Source organism: Pseudonaja textilis, chromosome 2 (genome assembly GCF_049901715.1).
Source record: "Pseudonaja textilis isolate UNSWEBS1 chromosome 2, rPseTex1.2, whole genome shotgun sequence".
In the NCBI taxonomy this organism is placed as follows: domain Eukaryota; kingdom Metazoa; phylum Chordata; class Lepidosauria; order Squamata; family Elapidae; genus Pseudonaja; species Pseudonaja textilis.
In genome coordinates this window covers 236,221,376-236,233,639 of record NC_141991.1, presented here as the reverse complement: position 1 = coordinate 236,233,639, position 12,264 = coordinate 236,221,376, and the positions used below count along the sequence as shown (strand labels likewise).

The 12,264-nt window shown below is 38.9% G+C and overlaps 1 protein-coding gene across 1 annotated transcript in view; it reads left to right on the top strand.

Annotated features, from left to right (window-relative positions):
- C7 (complement C7) overlaps positions 1 to 12,264 on the top strand; it is a 38,343-nt gene that overhangs the window by 14,240 nt on the left and 11,839 nt on the right. The window contains exons 6-11 of the mRNA XM_026716056.2: positions 94 to 232; positions 1,455 to 1,589; positions 4,736 to 4,979; positions 5,923 to 6,036; positions 6,482 to 6,648; positions 10,063 to 10,291. Coding sequence (XP_026571841.2) covers positions 94 to 232; positions 1,455 to 1,589; positions 4,736 to 4,979; positions 5,923 to 6,036; positions 6,482 to 6,648; positions 10,063 to 10,291 — 1,028 coding nt within the window. The remainder of the gene's footprint in view (positions 1 to 93; positions 233 to 1,454; positions 1,590 to 4,735; positions 4,980 to 5,922; positions 6,037 to 6,481; positions 6,649 to 10,062; positions 10,292 to 12,264) is intronic.

The following is a 12,264-nucleotide window of genomic DNA, read 5'->3' as shown; positions in this document are numbered from 1 at the left end:
CTGTCCATACTTTAACTGTAGATGTACCAACGATTGGTTCCAGAGCTCACATTCTAGATCTTATAGTTATATTATCATTTTATTTGCTTACAGCTTTGATGCCCTTACTGGTGAAATGAAAAGAGAGGTCATTGACACTAAGAGCTATGGTGGCCAATGTCGGAAGGTCTTCAGTGGTGACCGGAGAGAATATTATCGACTGAGCGAAAATGTCCTTGCTTATACATTTGAGGTGTGATTAGTTTATTTTCCTTATTGGCATTGTTGGAAGAAATATCCATCTGGTTCAGTTCCAATCCAGGAGAAAGGCACTTGAGACAAAATGGAGGCTGATTGGAAAGAGGGTCCATTTATCAATGAAGCAGAATCACATGGATGATTCTGGGCAGCTGACCACATAGAGTTGAGAGTATGTATGGGGTTACCTTCTCTTGGGCTTTACACTTGAGCTTCCTGTTTCTGTGCAAGAACATGTATTCTATTGACAGACTCTGATGGGGCCATGTAGGGGTAATGTAGGGGTCATAGCTGGCTCTATAGATTGTCTGAGCTTCCAGGTTTGTTTGAAGTTTGCTGAGATGGTGCAATGAAGGGTGTTGGGCAACTCCTATTATGGCTTACTGGCTTAGTCCTGGTTTGGATCTTGAGTGTGGGCTAATCCCGTTACTCTGCCTTTGTTCAGACTTTGCTGCAGGGAGTAATAAAACTTGCATTTCTAAAAGCTGCCCCAGCTCAGTATTTGCTTGAGGTCAGAGAGCTGGGGATCTGAGTTTCTGTCTCCCTTAAGATATTTTTTGTTTCTCTTTTAGGGGAAATATTTTATCCTGCCTTTTTTTAATATTCCGCAAAATATTTCATTCTTCTGGGGGGCAGGTTTGTCTTCCCACAGCATATTTCTAATCTATCCATGACCAGACATTAAAAGATATCAGAGCTGACATCAGAGATGTTGAATTAGAACTACATAGTGCTGCTACCTGATGATAAACAGCTAATCCAATCTCTTCCTACCAACAGTTACTAAAACCATTAGTAAGAATAGGATTTTTCCCCCATAGCTGTTTCTTGTTTTCATTGGTTGCTTTCTTTAACCCAACATCTCACTATTTGTATTATTACCTTTAGACACCATCTGGGTTGCCCATCTGGCAGCTATCATAAAAAAATATAGGAGGAAATGTGCATTTATTGACTAGAGTTAATTTGGTGTTACTCCAATTCAGTAATTTCCAGATGTATTGAATTAATAGTTCCCAATATTTCCAGACAGGATTCTTCTTCATTATTTGGTAAGCTTGCTGGGAATTCTAGGAGCACATGTAGCATTTATATCCACAGTATTTCATGTTGACAAAAGCTGCATTAAGGAGACAATCTATATTCATAGATATAGCCAGAATGTAACTGTACTGTTTTTAATGAGTCATCAAATATCATGTTTTTTCTTTGCACAGGTGAAAATTGAGAATGAATTCAATACTGAATTTTACAACAGTACCTGGTCCTATATGAAAGAGACAGAGGGTCGTGACACTGGAAATAATTACCATCGATACACTCCAGAAAAATATGCAAAAGACCATTCAGAGGTATGTATTGCTTTCCTTTCTTCCTTCTCCAAGTGACTGAAAGGTGAAGCAGACATATCTTTTAGAGTAGGGGTATCAAACTCAAAGCCCAGGGGCTGGATTCGGCCCATGGAGTGCTTAGATCTGGCCCATGGGGCTGCCCTGGAAACAGCAAAAAACTGGCCTATAGTGCCTCTGCCAGCAAAAACAGAGCTAGGGAGGGCTGCAGGCTCCTGAGTTCCATTTTTGTGGGCAGAGGGTAGTCGGATGCCATCACAGCCAAAAATGGAGCTTGGGAGCCCATTTTCACTGGCAGAATGTTCGGGCCACAACAGGGGTCCCCTAAATGAGTCGTGTTGAGCTGGCCATGCCCTGGTCACACCCACCCCGGCTCCTTGAGGTTAAACACAACCCTGGTGCGGCCCTCAATGAAATTGAGTTTGACACCCCTGTTTTAGAGCTTTACGGTATCTTCAAAATTTACCCATAACAAGCTGAATGTAATATATGTTGGCTTTTCTAACAACATACAAGTTTGGGTAATATCTTTAGGCCAAGAACTATTTCCATTTTGCTAGAAGCATGACCCATTGTGCATTCAAGAGAGGCTTTAGAAAAATCAGAAAATAAAATACAGGCTGAATAGTCAAGACCTTGTTGATGATCCAAACTCTGTCAAGGATCTTGGAGTACTCATCTCAAATGACCTAAGTGCTAGAGCCCACTGTAACTACATAGCCAAAAAGGCGTTAAGAGTTGTTAACCTAATCTTATGTAGCTTTTTCTCTGGTAATATTACACTAATAACTAGAGCAGACAAAACATTTGCTAGACCAATATTCAAATACAGTTCATCAGTCTGGAACCCACATTACGTATCTGATATTAACACAGTTGAGAAAGTCCAGAAATATTTCACAAGAAGAGTTCTCCACTCCTCTACTCATTGCAGAATACCTTATGCCACCAGACTTGAAATTCTAGACCTAGAAAACCTAGAACTACGCCGCCTTCAGTCTTATCTAAGTCTGATCTACCTGTCAATGAATACTTCAGCTTCAACCATAACAACACTAGAGCAAACAATAGATACAAACTCAAGGTTAATCGCACCAAACTTGATTGCAGGAAATATCACTTCAGCAACAGAGTGGTCAATGTCTGGAATACTCTACCTGACTCTATGGTTTTTTCCCCAAACCCCAAAAACTTTAACCTTAGACCGTCTACTATTGACCTCACCCCTTTTTTAAGAGGTCTGTAGGGGGCGTGCATAAGTGCACCAATGTGCCTACCATCCCTGTCCTATTGTTTCTTTTATATTTTTTTATTTTTCTTATATGTATCTATGTATTCATAACTATGTTTTTACTTATACCTATTATCTTGTAAGCAACTGACAAATAAATAAAACACAAACAGCTTCCCTGCCAATCAAGTATAGTACTTAGTGTGAAATGGACTAAAGTGCCAGTGAATGCAGTGGGGCGTTCTTCTATTTTCTTCATCTTCTAACAAATTCCAAAAATATATTCTGGAAATGGAATGAGCTGCAGCAGATTTTGAGGCTGCTGGAGTGATGATGGAGAGCTGCGGAAAAGAGCATATCCTCTCCTAGTAACAGTTGTTTCTAGTAAAATCAGTCATTCTGTAACAGTATGTGGAAGATGGGGTGAAAATATGCTGCCAAGAGAATGGTCAAAAAAGAAATGGCATAGCCTGAAGTTGGTATTAGGCAGACGGCTTGCATATCTTCGTTGCCATCTCTGTTTTGAACTCCTACGAGGTCGCCGGCCATTGACTTCTAGTTGATAGGCAGTCTTGGCCATGGTGGAAGGTTTCCATACCAGCAGAGTCAGCCTTTTCTCATCTTCTCTATAATTGGTGCCACACCAAAATGTTGTCGAATGATGTCATTTGTGATGTGATCAAGAAGGGAGATGCCCAATATCCAATGAAGCATTTGCATTTCCATGGCAATGGAGATAGCTTTCGGTCCCTGTTGTTGCTGCCCAGCATTCAGTGCCATACAGTGCAACAGGGCGGAAGGTTGTCTTGTAAATTTTAGATTTAAGATGGGTTGGCATTCATCTGTCATATAACACACCAATGATTTCTCACCAATGCGTCCAGGCTGGATTCACCCTTGCTCTCACCTCACCATTGATGTCATCAATGATGGCAACGTTGATGTTGCCTTGGAGTTGGGATCCCTGGTACTGAAAAATGTCCACCTTCTTTAGGTTTTCTCCATTGATTTGAAGTGTTCTAAGGAGGGATGGTAACAATCTCAAAGTACTCAGTTTTTTTGATGTTGAGGCAGAGTCTGAAATGGTTGAGGCCATCATTCCATGTTTGAACTTCCTGCTGTAGAAACGTATCAAGTATGTTTAATAAAAGCTGAACAGAATTTTCCAAGCTGTACTCTTATCACTTTAACAATAAAATACAATATATCAACTACTGACATCAAACCAAGAGTGTGAGCTTTTGGTATTAATCACTGAAAGATCAGATAGAGAGAAAGGAAATCAGATGCCAGGAATAAGAAGGGGAGGGCAGGGCAAGGCAGGGGAGGGGAAAGGAGAGGAGAGAAGAGGTCCATTTTAACCTACTAATAGGCTGTGGTGACTATTATATGATTCAACTGAGACAAATGCAGTGGTGCGATTCAACCAATGTAACAAATGGTTTGATGACCACGTGCTTCACATGTGCGCACACAGTATTTAGAAAAGACAATTTTTAGCTATAATACTTACCTTCTGCTGCAGCCTCAGTGAGTAAACAGTGGATGCCCAGCAAACCACTCTGCTGCACGAATCAGCTGTGCTCAAAAACAAGGAAATGAAGCACAGGAAAAGGGCAGGGGTGGGTGGGTGGGGCCAAATGATCACCAGAACTACAAACCGGTCCAAACCAGTAGAATCCCACCCCTGGACAAATGCAGATATTTGCCTGTAAACTTCAAAGTTCTATGTACAAGACCCTGTTTGTATATTTCTGAGTACCACTTGTTGGGTAGGAAGTTCTGATAATTGAAGTTTGAAGAGTGAAGGTTGAAATAATGACCCGAATATGATACATGTAATGGATACCAGCTCACATATCCAGCCTCTTTTTATGCTTGTGAAAAGAGCTGCCTGATTTATGTCTTATCTTTCCAGAGTAACTATCTTATGGTGATTGAAAATTCGGTGGAAGTTGCACAGTTCCTCAATAATCAACCTACATTTTTAAACCTTGCGGAGCCCTTCTGGCGAGAGCTTTCTAGACTTCCCTCCTTCTATGAATATAATGCATATCACCGACTTATTGAACTTTATGGAACACATTTCCTGCATTCTGGATCTTTGGGAGGATATTACAAAGCCATTTTTCATATCTCTAAAAATAAAGCTAACTCAAGAGGTAATGTTTAAGGTAGTCATTTGCGAACACCAAGGATTTATGAGTGAAATGTCCTCTATTTTTGCATGAATTCTTATTTGTTTGGTTCAGGCTTCTTTTACAAGTCAATCAGATGAAAAACATTATCATTTTAGGTCCTGGATTTCACTGGTTTATTGGGGTGAGGTAAGGCAGGAAGAGCCTTCATAGGTGGTTACACATATTAGTATAATTTTAAAACTCTCTTTATGTTCCACTGCACAGCTCTGTGCCAAATCCAAAAAATTGCACAATTGTGTTTTAACCCTCTGCCTAAATCATGGCACATATTAGATCCATTGTTTCTGCTATTTGCAACGAGAGGAAATAATCATTTTTAAAGTATATCTCTGTGAATGGATTACATAAATTAATAATTTACAGTATTATCCAGCTTGGCCCTGAATCATGTGACTAAACTTGTTTAAAATTGAAATTCCAGTTTGTTAAACCTTGTCTTCATAAAGATGATCATCTGTTCCAGCTATAAATAATATAATGTGAATCTCCAGTATGTTATATGGTTAGGAAGGCAGGGCTATTTCTGGAGTGGTCTCCAGTATGAAATTAGTCTTGCTAATTTCTTTTAGCATTATGGATATTAAGGCATTTCTTACAATCAATTTAGTCCTTACTAAGATTCATGGCACTATTTGGTTTATTAGATTTCCTTTTCCATCCATGGATTGCTTTTATGAATTGCTGAATTACATAAATTCTATTTGTTATCAAGATAAATATTTAAAATGGGTGGTTGTGATTGGTTTCTACATAAAAGTAGAATCAATAAATACATTTGCTCTGTTTAAATAGCAGGCTCATCTTGGGGCCTATAACAGCAAAATCTACGGATCAACCTGAAAGACGAATGCACTAATCCATTTTCATGCAATGAAACTTCTTTGATGCTTGTCTGTTTCATTAGGGTACAGCCTAACGGATATGCATAAATGCACTACTTCTGGGTACAATTATATCATTGTAAAGAAGAAGAAAGTGGAATGTGAAACTCTCAATGAACTAGTGAAGCAATCTTCAGGTAAGGCACTGCAGGTATATCCCCAGGAAGAAATGAGAATGTTCACTGTCCGCATTCCATGTTAAAGGACTTTGAATAATAGGATGATTCTAGAAATATCAAACTCATATGTTATTGGAAAAGGACATTTTGGCTTACTTGAACACTGTGCATTTCTTTCGAGGTAGAAATGCTGTGAGAAAATAAGAATCATTTTATCTACAAAATACCCATCTAGAAGGTCTGCTGCTCTTCCAGACCATTGTACCTTAAGAGAGGCTGGGTTACTCTAAAAAGTTGGAATTCTGTGTTTAAAATAAAGGTGTAGTTCTTTTAGGCTCTGCATTTTAATTAAATATGAAGTTCTTAAGAGCACTTATGATTTACCATGTTTATTGACCTGGCTCATAATCCTTTTGATTGGATTGAGTTGTTCAATTTTAAGATGCTCTGTCTGTCCTTCCAGGAGTCCGCAACGATCAGATTAAAGCTGACCCATATGTAGAGGGAGGGGATTCTGGAGCTGTGGCTGGTTTAGCTTTCATAGACGTTAACAATCCAGTTGCAAATACCGAACGATATTCCCGCTGGGCTCATACAGTGTCCCTTCATCCCACAGTTATTAAAAGAAAGGTAAGGCTTTGATTGCTTTAAATTAGGCACCATCTTTTGCAATAATCCAAAGCCAAGCATTTTCATATGCCAAGATGATGAATGGGGTCTTGCTTCTGGTTATTCCATATTGATGTATATTGTAGGCAGGGGTAGGTTTCAAAAAATTTAGCCACCAGTTCTCTGCCTGGTTGCCAGGTGGGCATGGCCATAGTGGGTGTGGCCTAGTTGGCCTCCTTCACTATGGTGGGGTGAGTGGGCATTTTCGCCCTCCCAGGGCTCCGGAGGCTTTCCTCAAGCCTCTGGGAGGGCAAATATGGCCTCCCTGGGCTCCGGAGGCTCTGTGGAGGCTGGAAACAAGCTCATTTCCAGAACTTCCAGGGGGCTCCTTTTTTGCCCTCCCTGGACTTCGGAGGCTTTCCTTGAGCCTCCAGGAGGGCAAAAATAGCCTCCTTGGGCTCCAGAGGCCCACTGGAGGCCAGAAATGAGCCTTTCCAGCCTTCCGGAGCCTCCAGAGGACCCATTTTTCACACTCCCTGAGCCTCTGCATGGGCCCTACACTTACCTGGGATCCAAAACAGGCCATGTGGAGACTCCTGGGAGGGACGGGGTGGGGTAGCTGGGACCAGCCCTTCATTGCAACTACTGGTCCAATAAACCAGATGTAAAATTAATATCCGATTCATTCAAACCGGTGCAAACCAGGAGCAGCCCACCCTGATTTTAGGCCAATTCTAAATAAGCTGTATTAAGGCTTATCTCAGTGTGTGATCCCACTATCTATATCTATATGCATATTTTTGTTCACATGATTGCTAAATATATAAGGGACCATGGAACTTGGTTAATATTTTCATTTCTTCCATTAGGTCTACCATATTGGCTGTATGATCACTGCTAGAGTGTAGCAGAAAGCTAGAAGATTTTGTATCTGCTTGCTACAATGTAGTATTAAGATTTTGCAGCCAAAAATATGTTAGCCCTATATTTCACAATGTTTCTCAACCTCAACAACTTTAAAATGTATGGACATTAACTCCTGAGGTTGAGTAACGCTCATAAATCTATACCAGATGTATTGGGAGTTGGTATGAAGTGCCATCTTGTATAAAGGGGCAGACATTCTCTCAATAGTTTTATAAAATAATCTTATAAAAGATTATTTGAATCTTGCAAGATTATAAGATATTGTTAGATTTCAGGATCTCAGGCCTCAGTTGCATACCATCTCATACAAGATTTTAGCATTTTAAAAAAAAGAAATAATCATATGGGGGTATGTGATTGCTTTCTATGGGAATTACTGATGTTCTAAAGCAGTGTTTGTCAACCTTGGCAACTTTAAGCTGTGGGGACCTCTGGGAGTTGAAATCTATATATCTTAAAGTTGCCAAGGATGAGACACACTACTCTGAAGCCTCAGGTTGTGAATTTCTGACCCACATAATATCTCTACCTACGGTAGCTATGGCCACCTCTTATAAATCATCCCAGGATTCTGTTTTGGAGCACCCACTGCTCTAAGTTGATTTTCATCTTTTCCTATTTCAAACAAAAATAAAATGTTTGCTTTGCTTTCCTATATTTGTTTTGGTTCCTTAAAATTGCTGTTGATAATAAAAGAAGCTTGCCATTAACTTTACTAAACAAGATGAAATGAAAACAATACACTTGTTACCATTTTGCATTCATCAGCAAATTATTTAAAATATTTTAATTAGTCTAAATGTTGTTTTTAGCTCCTGGGCCAGCAGAAATTATGCAACGTCAGATATAAACTATGCAAAAACATACATAGATTTGTATGGAACATAGCTAGGAGACCTGTTTTAAATGCAGGTCAGTTACAGTAAGCAGTTTCATGGATTACTGATTGTTTATAAGTCTCAAAATAACTGTAACCTTTCCCTCCACTTCCCTCCAGCCCCTTTTACAGATTATATTTTGGGTGTCAAAATGCTGCCGTTTTTCCCCCCTGAAGCATTTGTCTGAATATTGTTTTACTTTATTTTATGTCATATCATGCAAAGCAGTTGTTCTGTTTTTCATTATTCAGAAATGTTAAACAGATGGTATCTTGGAAGGCAAATGTAATTTCAATTCTTAAAAGGTTTGATTTGCATCAGAATTACTTTAACTCTGGCTTGTATTTTTCTACTTTCTCTTTTTCACTTTTGATGGTATTTGTGTGAGTTTTTGTTTTTGAAACTTATCTTAGAAATGTACCCTTCAGCCCTTCACTGAAAAAAATGGGTATATTTACATAATAGAAATCTGCTTTTAAAGTACTATGGAACCATAGAAGGGACTTGGGCTGCTGTTAAAATCACAGTTACTGTTTGAAGATTTAGAAACAAAAAGAAAAAAGAAAAAGGGAATTGATGGGAGTCTGGCAGTATATTAATTTAATCAATTTAATAGTAAAATAATTATTATTGATATTCACACAGTCAGCCAGATGTTCAGACTGGGTTTAGCATTTTTGTCTACCTATTGAGTCCTTACCAAGGACCCCGGGATAAGCAGATTTGAATGTTTGATGGTGTTACAGATATTGTTGCAGGATGGAAGTTATTCCCAGTAAAGCCACCTTCCGCAATTGACTGATGGTGAATTTGTCAATGCCTGTGATGTTCAAGTGGTGCTCCAGTTGTTTTGGGACTGCACACAAGGCACTATTACTATTGGTACTACCCTTGCTTGCCTTTGCCACAGTTGTTCTTTCTATTTGTAGGTCTTTGCATTTTGTTATCCTTTCCAGTTCTTTCTCTTCTCTTCTGCTTTCTCCAGGCACTTCCACTATCCAAACTTTTTTGTCTTTCTTACTGACAGTTGTTAAATATTATTATTACATTTTAAAAAGAGAGGAAATACAAAGTTATGCCTTTCATTTTTCTTTCTATCAAGAAATTGTCATGTTAATCTGTTCCCCATCTTCGTCATGTTTCCATCATCCCCAAATCCCAAGATCAAGTCAGTCTTGGCAAAAAAAGGAAGGGGTTGGCAGAGGATGAGATGTTAGAGATAGGGTCATTGACGTAGTGGGTATGAATTTGGGCAAACTCCAGGAGACAATTGATGACCGGGGGGCTTGGCATACTGTGTTCCATGGAGTTGTGTAGTATTGGACAACAAAATATTAATATAATATAGCACTCAGAACCCCTACACTGCCCAGAGCCCTTCTCTAAGGAAGATGGCAGTTAAAAAGTATGAAAAATAAATAAATAAACAAACAAACAATAAATAAATAAACAAACAAAAAGCTAGCTAACTAACTAACTAAATAAATAACTTTTAAGTCCTTTGGATGTTATGAAGTGTTACAGACAGTGCTCATTATTCTGTGTAGACTTAGTTTAAAATTCAAGTTAATGTATACCAGAGGTATCCAGGCAGAATAGTGGAATTCTTAACGGTTTACCTTCTATTTAGCTGGCACCACTCTATGAGTTGGTAAAGGAAGTACCATGTGCTTCGGTCAAGAAACTGCACCTGAAAAAGGCAATTGAAGAATATTTGACTGAGAATGACCCCTGCAAGTGCAAGCCATGTCAGAACGGTGGTCAGCCGGCTGTGGAAGGAACTCAGTGCATGTGTTTTTGCAAACCATATACCTTTGGAGCAGCTTGTGAACTGGGAACTCTTGTACAAGATCAGCCAGGTAAGTAGTTCTTCCTCCACAGAAGTCAGGGATTTAATATAGTCTGGACAATGTATAACATTCAATCTTCTCTGTGCATCCCTTTTGTAATATTTCTACAGAGCTGCTACAGAAATTAGTGTAAAGTGCTTTAATGTTGATTGTAAGCTTTTTAAAAAAATATATAAAAGGTGATTGTAAAAAAAAATTCAATTTTTGCAATGGGGTTGTCAAAGTCTGGAATATCTTGCCCAATTCAGTTGTTTCAGCTCTAATTTTCACAGTTTTAATTCCAACTTAGCTTCTGTGGACCTCGTCCCATATTTAAGAGGTTCGTAAGGGGGCATGCATAAGGACCCTATTGTCCTGTCACATTTTAGGTTTTTTTTTCATTTCGTTCTTTCAAATTTATAATTTCTGTTTGACAACCACATAAATAGAAATTGTATGATTGCATTAAACATACCGTATAATTAGAATTAGAATTCTTTCTTGTGTGATTAGACACACAAGAAATTTGTCTTGTGAGAAAAATGCTCTCTATACAGAAAAGAAAAGACACATTCGTCAAGAGTCAAGAATCAGAAAGTACAACACTTAATAATAGTCATGGGGTACACTAAGCAATCAAATCATACTAGGAAACAGTCAATATAAATTGTAAGGATACAAGCGACAAAGTTACAGTCATACAATCACAAGTGGGAGGGAATGGGTGATAAGGAGTGACGAGAAGATTAATAATAATAGTAGTGCAGACTTAGTCAATAGTTGGACAGTGTTGAGGGAATTATTTGTTTAGCAGAGTGATGGCGTTCGAGAAAAAACTGTTCTTGTGTCTAGTTGTTCTGGTGTGCAGTGCTTTATAGCGTCGTTTTTAGTGTAGGAGTTGAAACAGTTTATGTTCAGGATGTGAGGGGTCTGTAAATATTTTCACAGCCCCTTCTTTGACTCGTGCAGTATACAGGTCCTTGATGGAAGGCAGGTTGGTAGTAATTGTTTTTTCTGCAGTCCTAATTCTCCTCTGAAGTCTGTGTCTGTCCTGTTGGGTTGCAGAACCAAACCAGAAAGTTATAGAGGTGCAGATGATAGACTCAGTAATTCCCCTGTAGGTTAAAAAAAAAAAAGCTATTCTCTGACTGTAACTAATATCAGGCTAAGCAAAGCAGTGTTTATGGGAACATACTTAACAGTAACTCATGAGTTTTTAGATAAACTGCATTTATAAGAATGAAACTATATACAGGCTGTCCTCATGTAGTAACTATCTCTTACAATGATTATTTGCAATGATGGTGATGAAAAAGTAACATCCCTTCCCACGCCGCTTACTTGGGACTCCCACCATTTCCTGCTTAACCATTTACACATCATAGGGTTACAACGACAACCGGGACTGATGTAGTCATGTGACATTGCACTTTACAATTGCATCACTTAGTGACAGCAACTCCAGTTCCCATTGCTGCTGCTGCTGTAATCTGAGGACTACCTGTGAAGCAAAGGAAAGCTGAAGTAAATCATAAACCCAGTTGCAGCTTTACTTAGCAGCCACATTGCTTAAATGACTGAATTGCCAGTCCCAAGTTTGGTTGCTAAATGAGGATGCTGGGTCTGATAGTTAAAGATCAGGCTTCTTAATATTAGACAGAAAGGAACCGATACATATTTAGGAGCATTTAAGGAGAAATAAATTGAGAGTGAAACCTTTCACTCCAGTCATGGAAGATCATCTCTTTTTTCCCCTCAGTTCCTTCTGCGCACCAGAAATCCTTGCACAATGTAGCGTAAACCACAAAGAGAGCTATGAGTATCTCCTGTCTCCTAGCTTTGTGGTACATACTGGCTGCTCTGTTATACAACATGCTTATTAAATGAACATCCAAAACATTTAATTGATCTGGTTAAGCATAATGGTGTGAACTCTGTTGTTAAGTATAACCCAACGAAAGCCTTTTGATTATGGTGGGAAGAAATCTAAAACACAAAGAAGC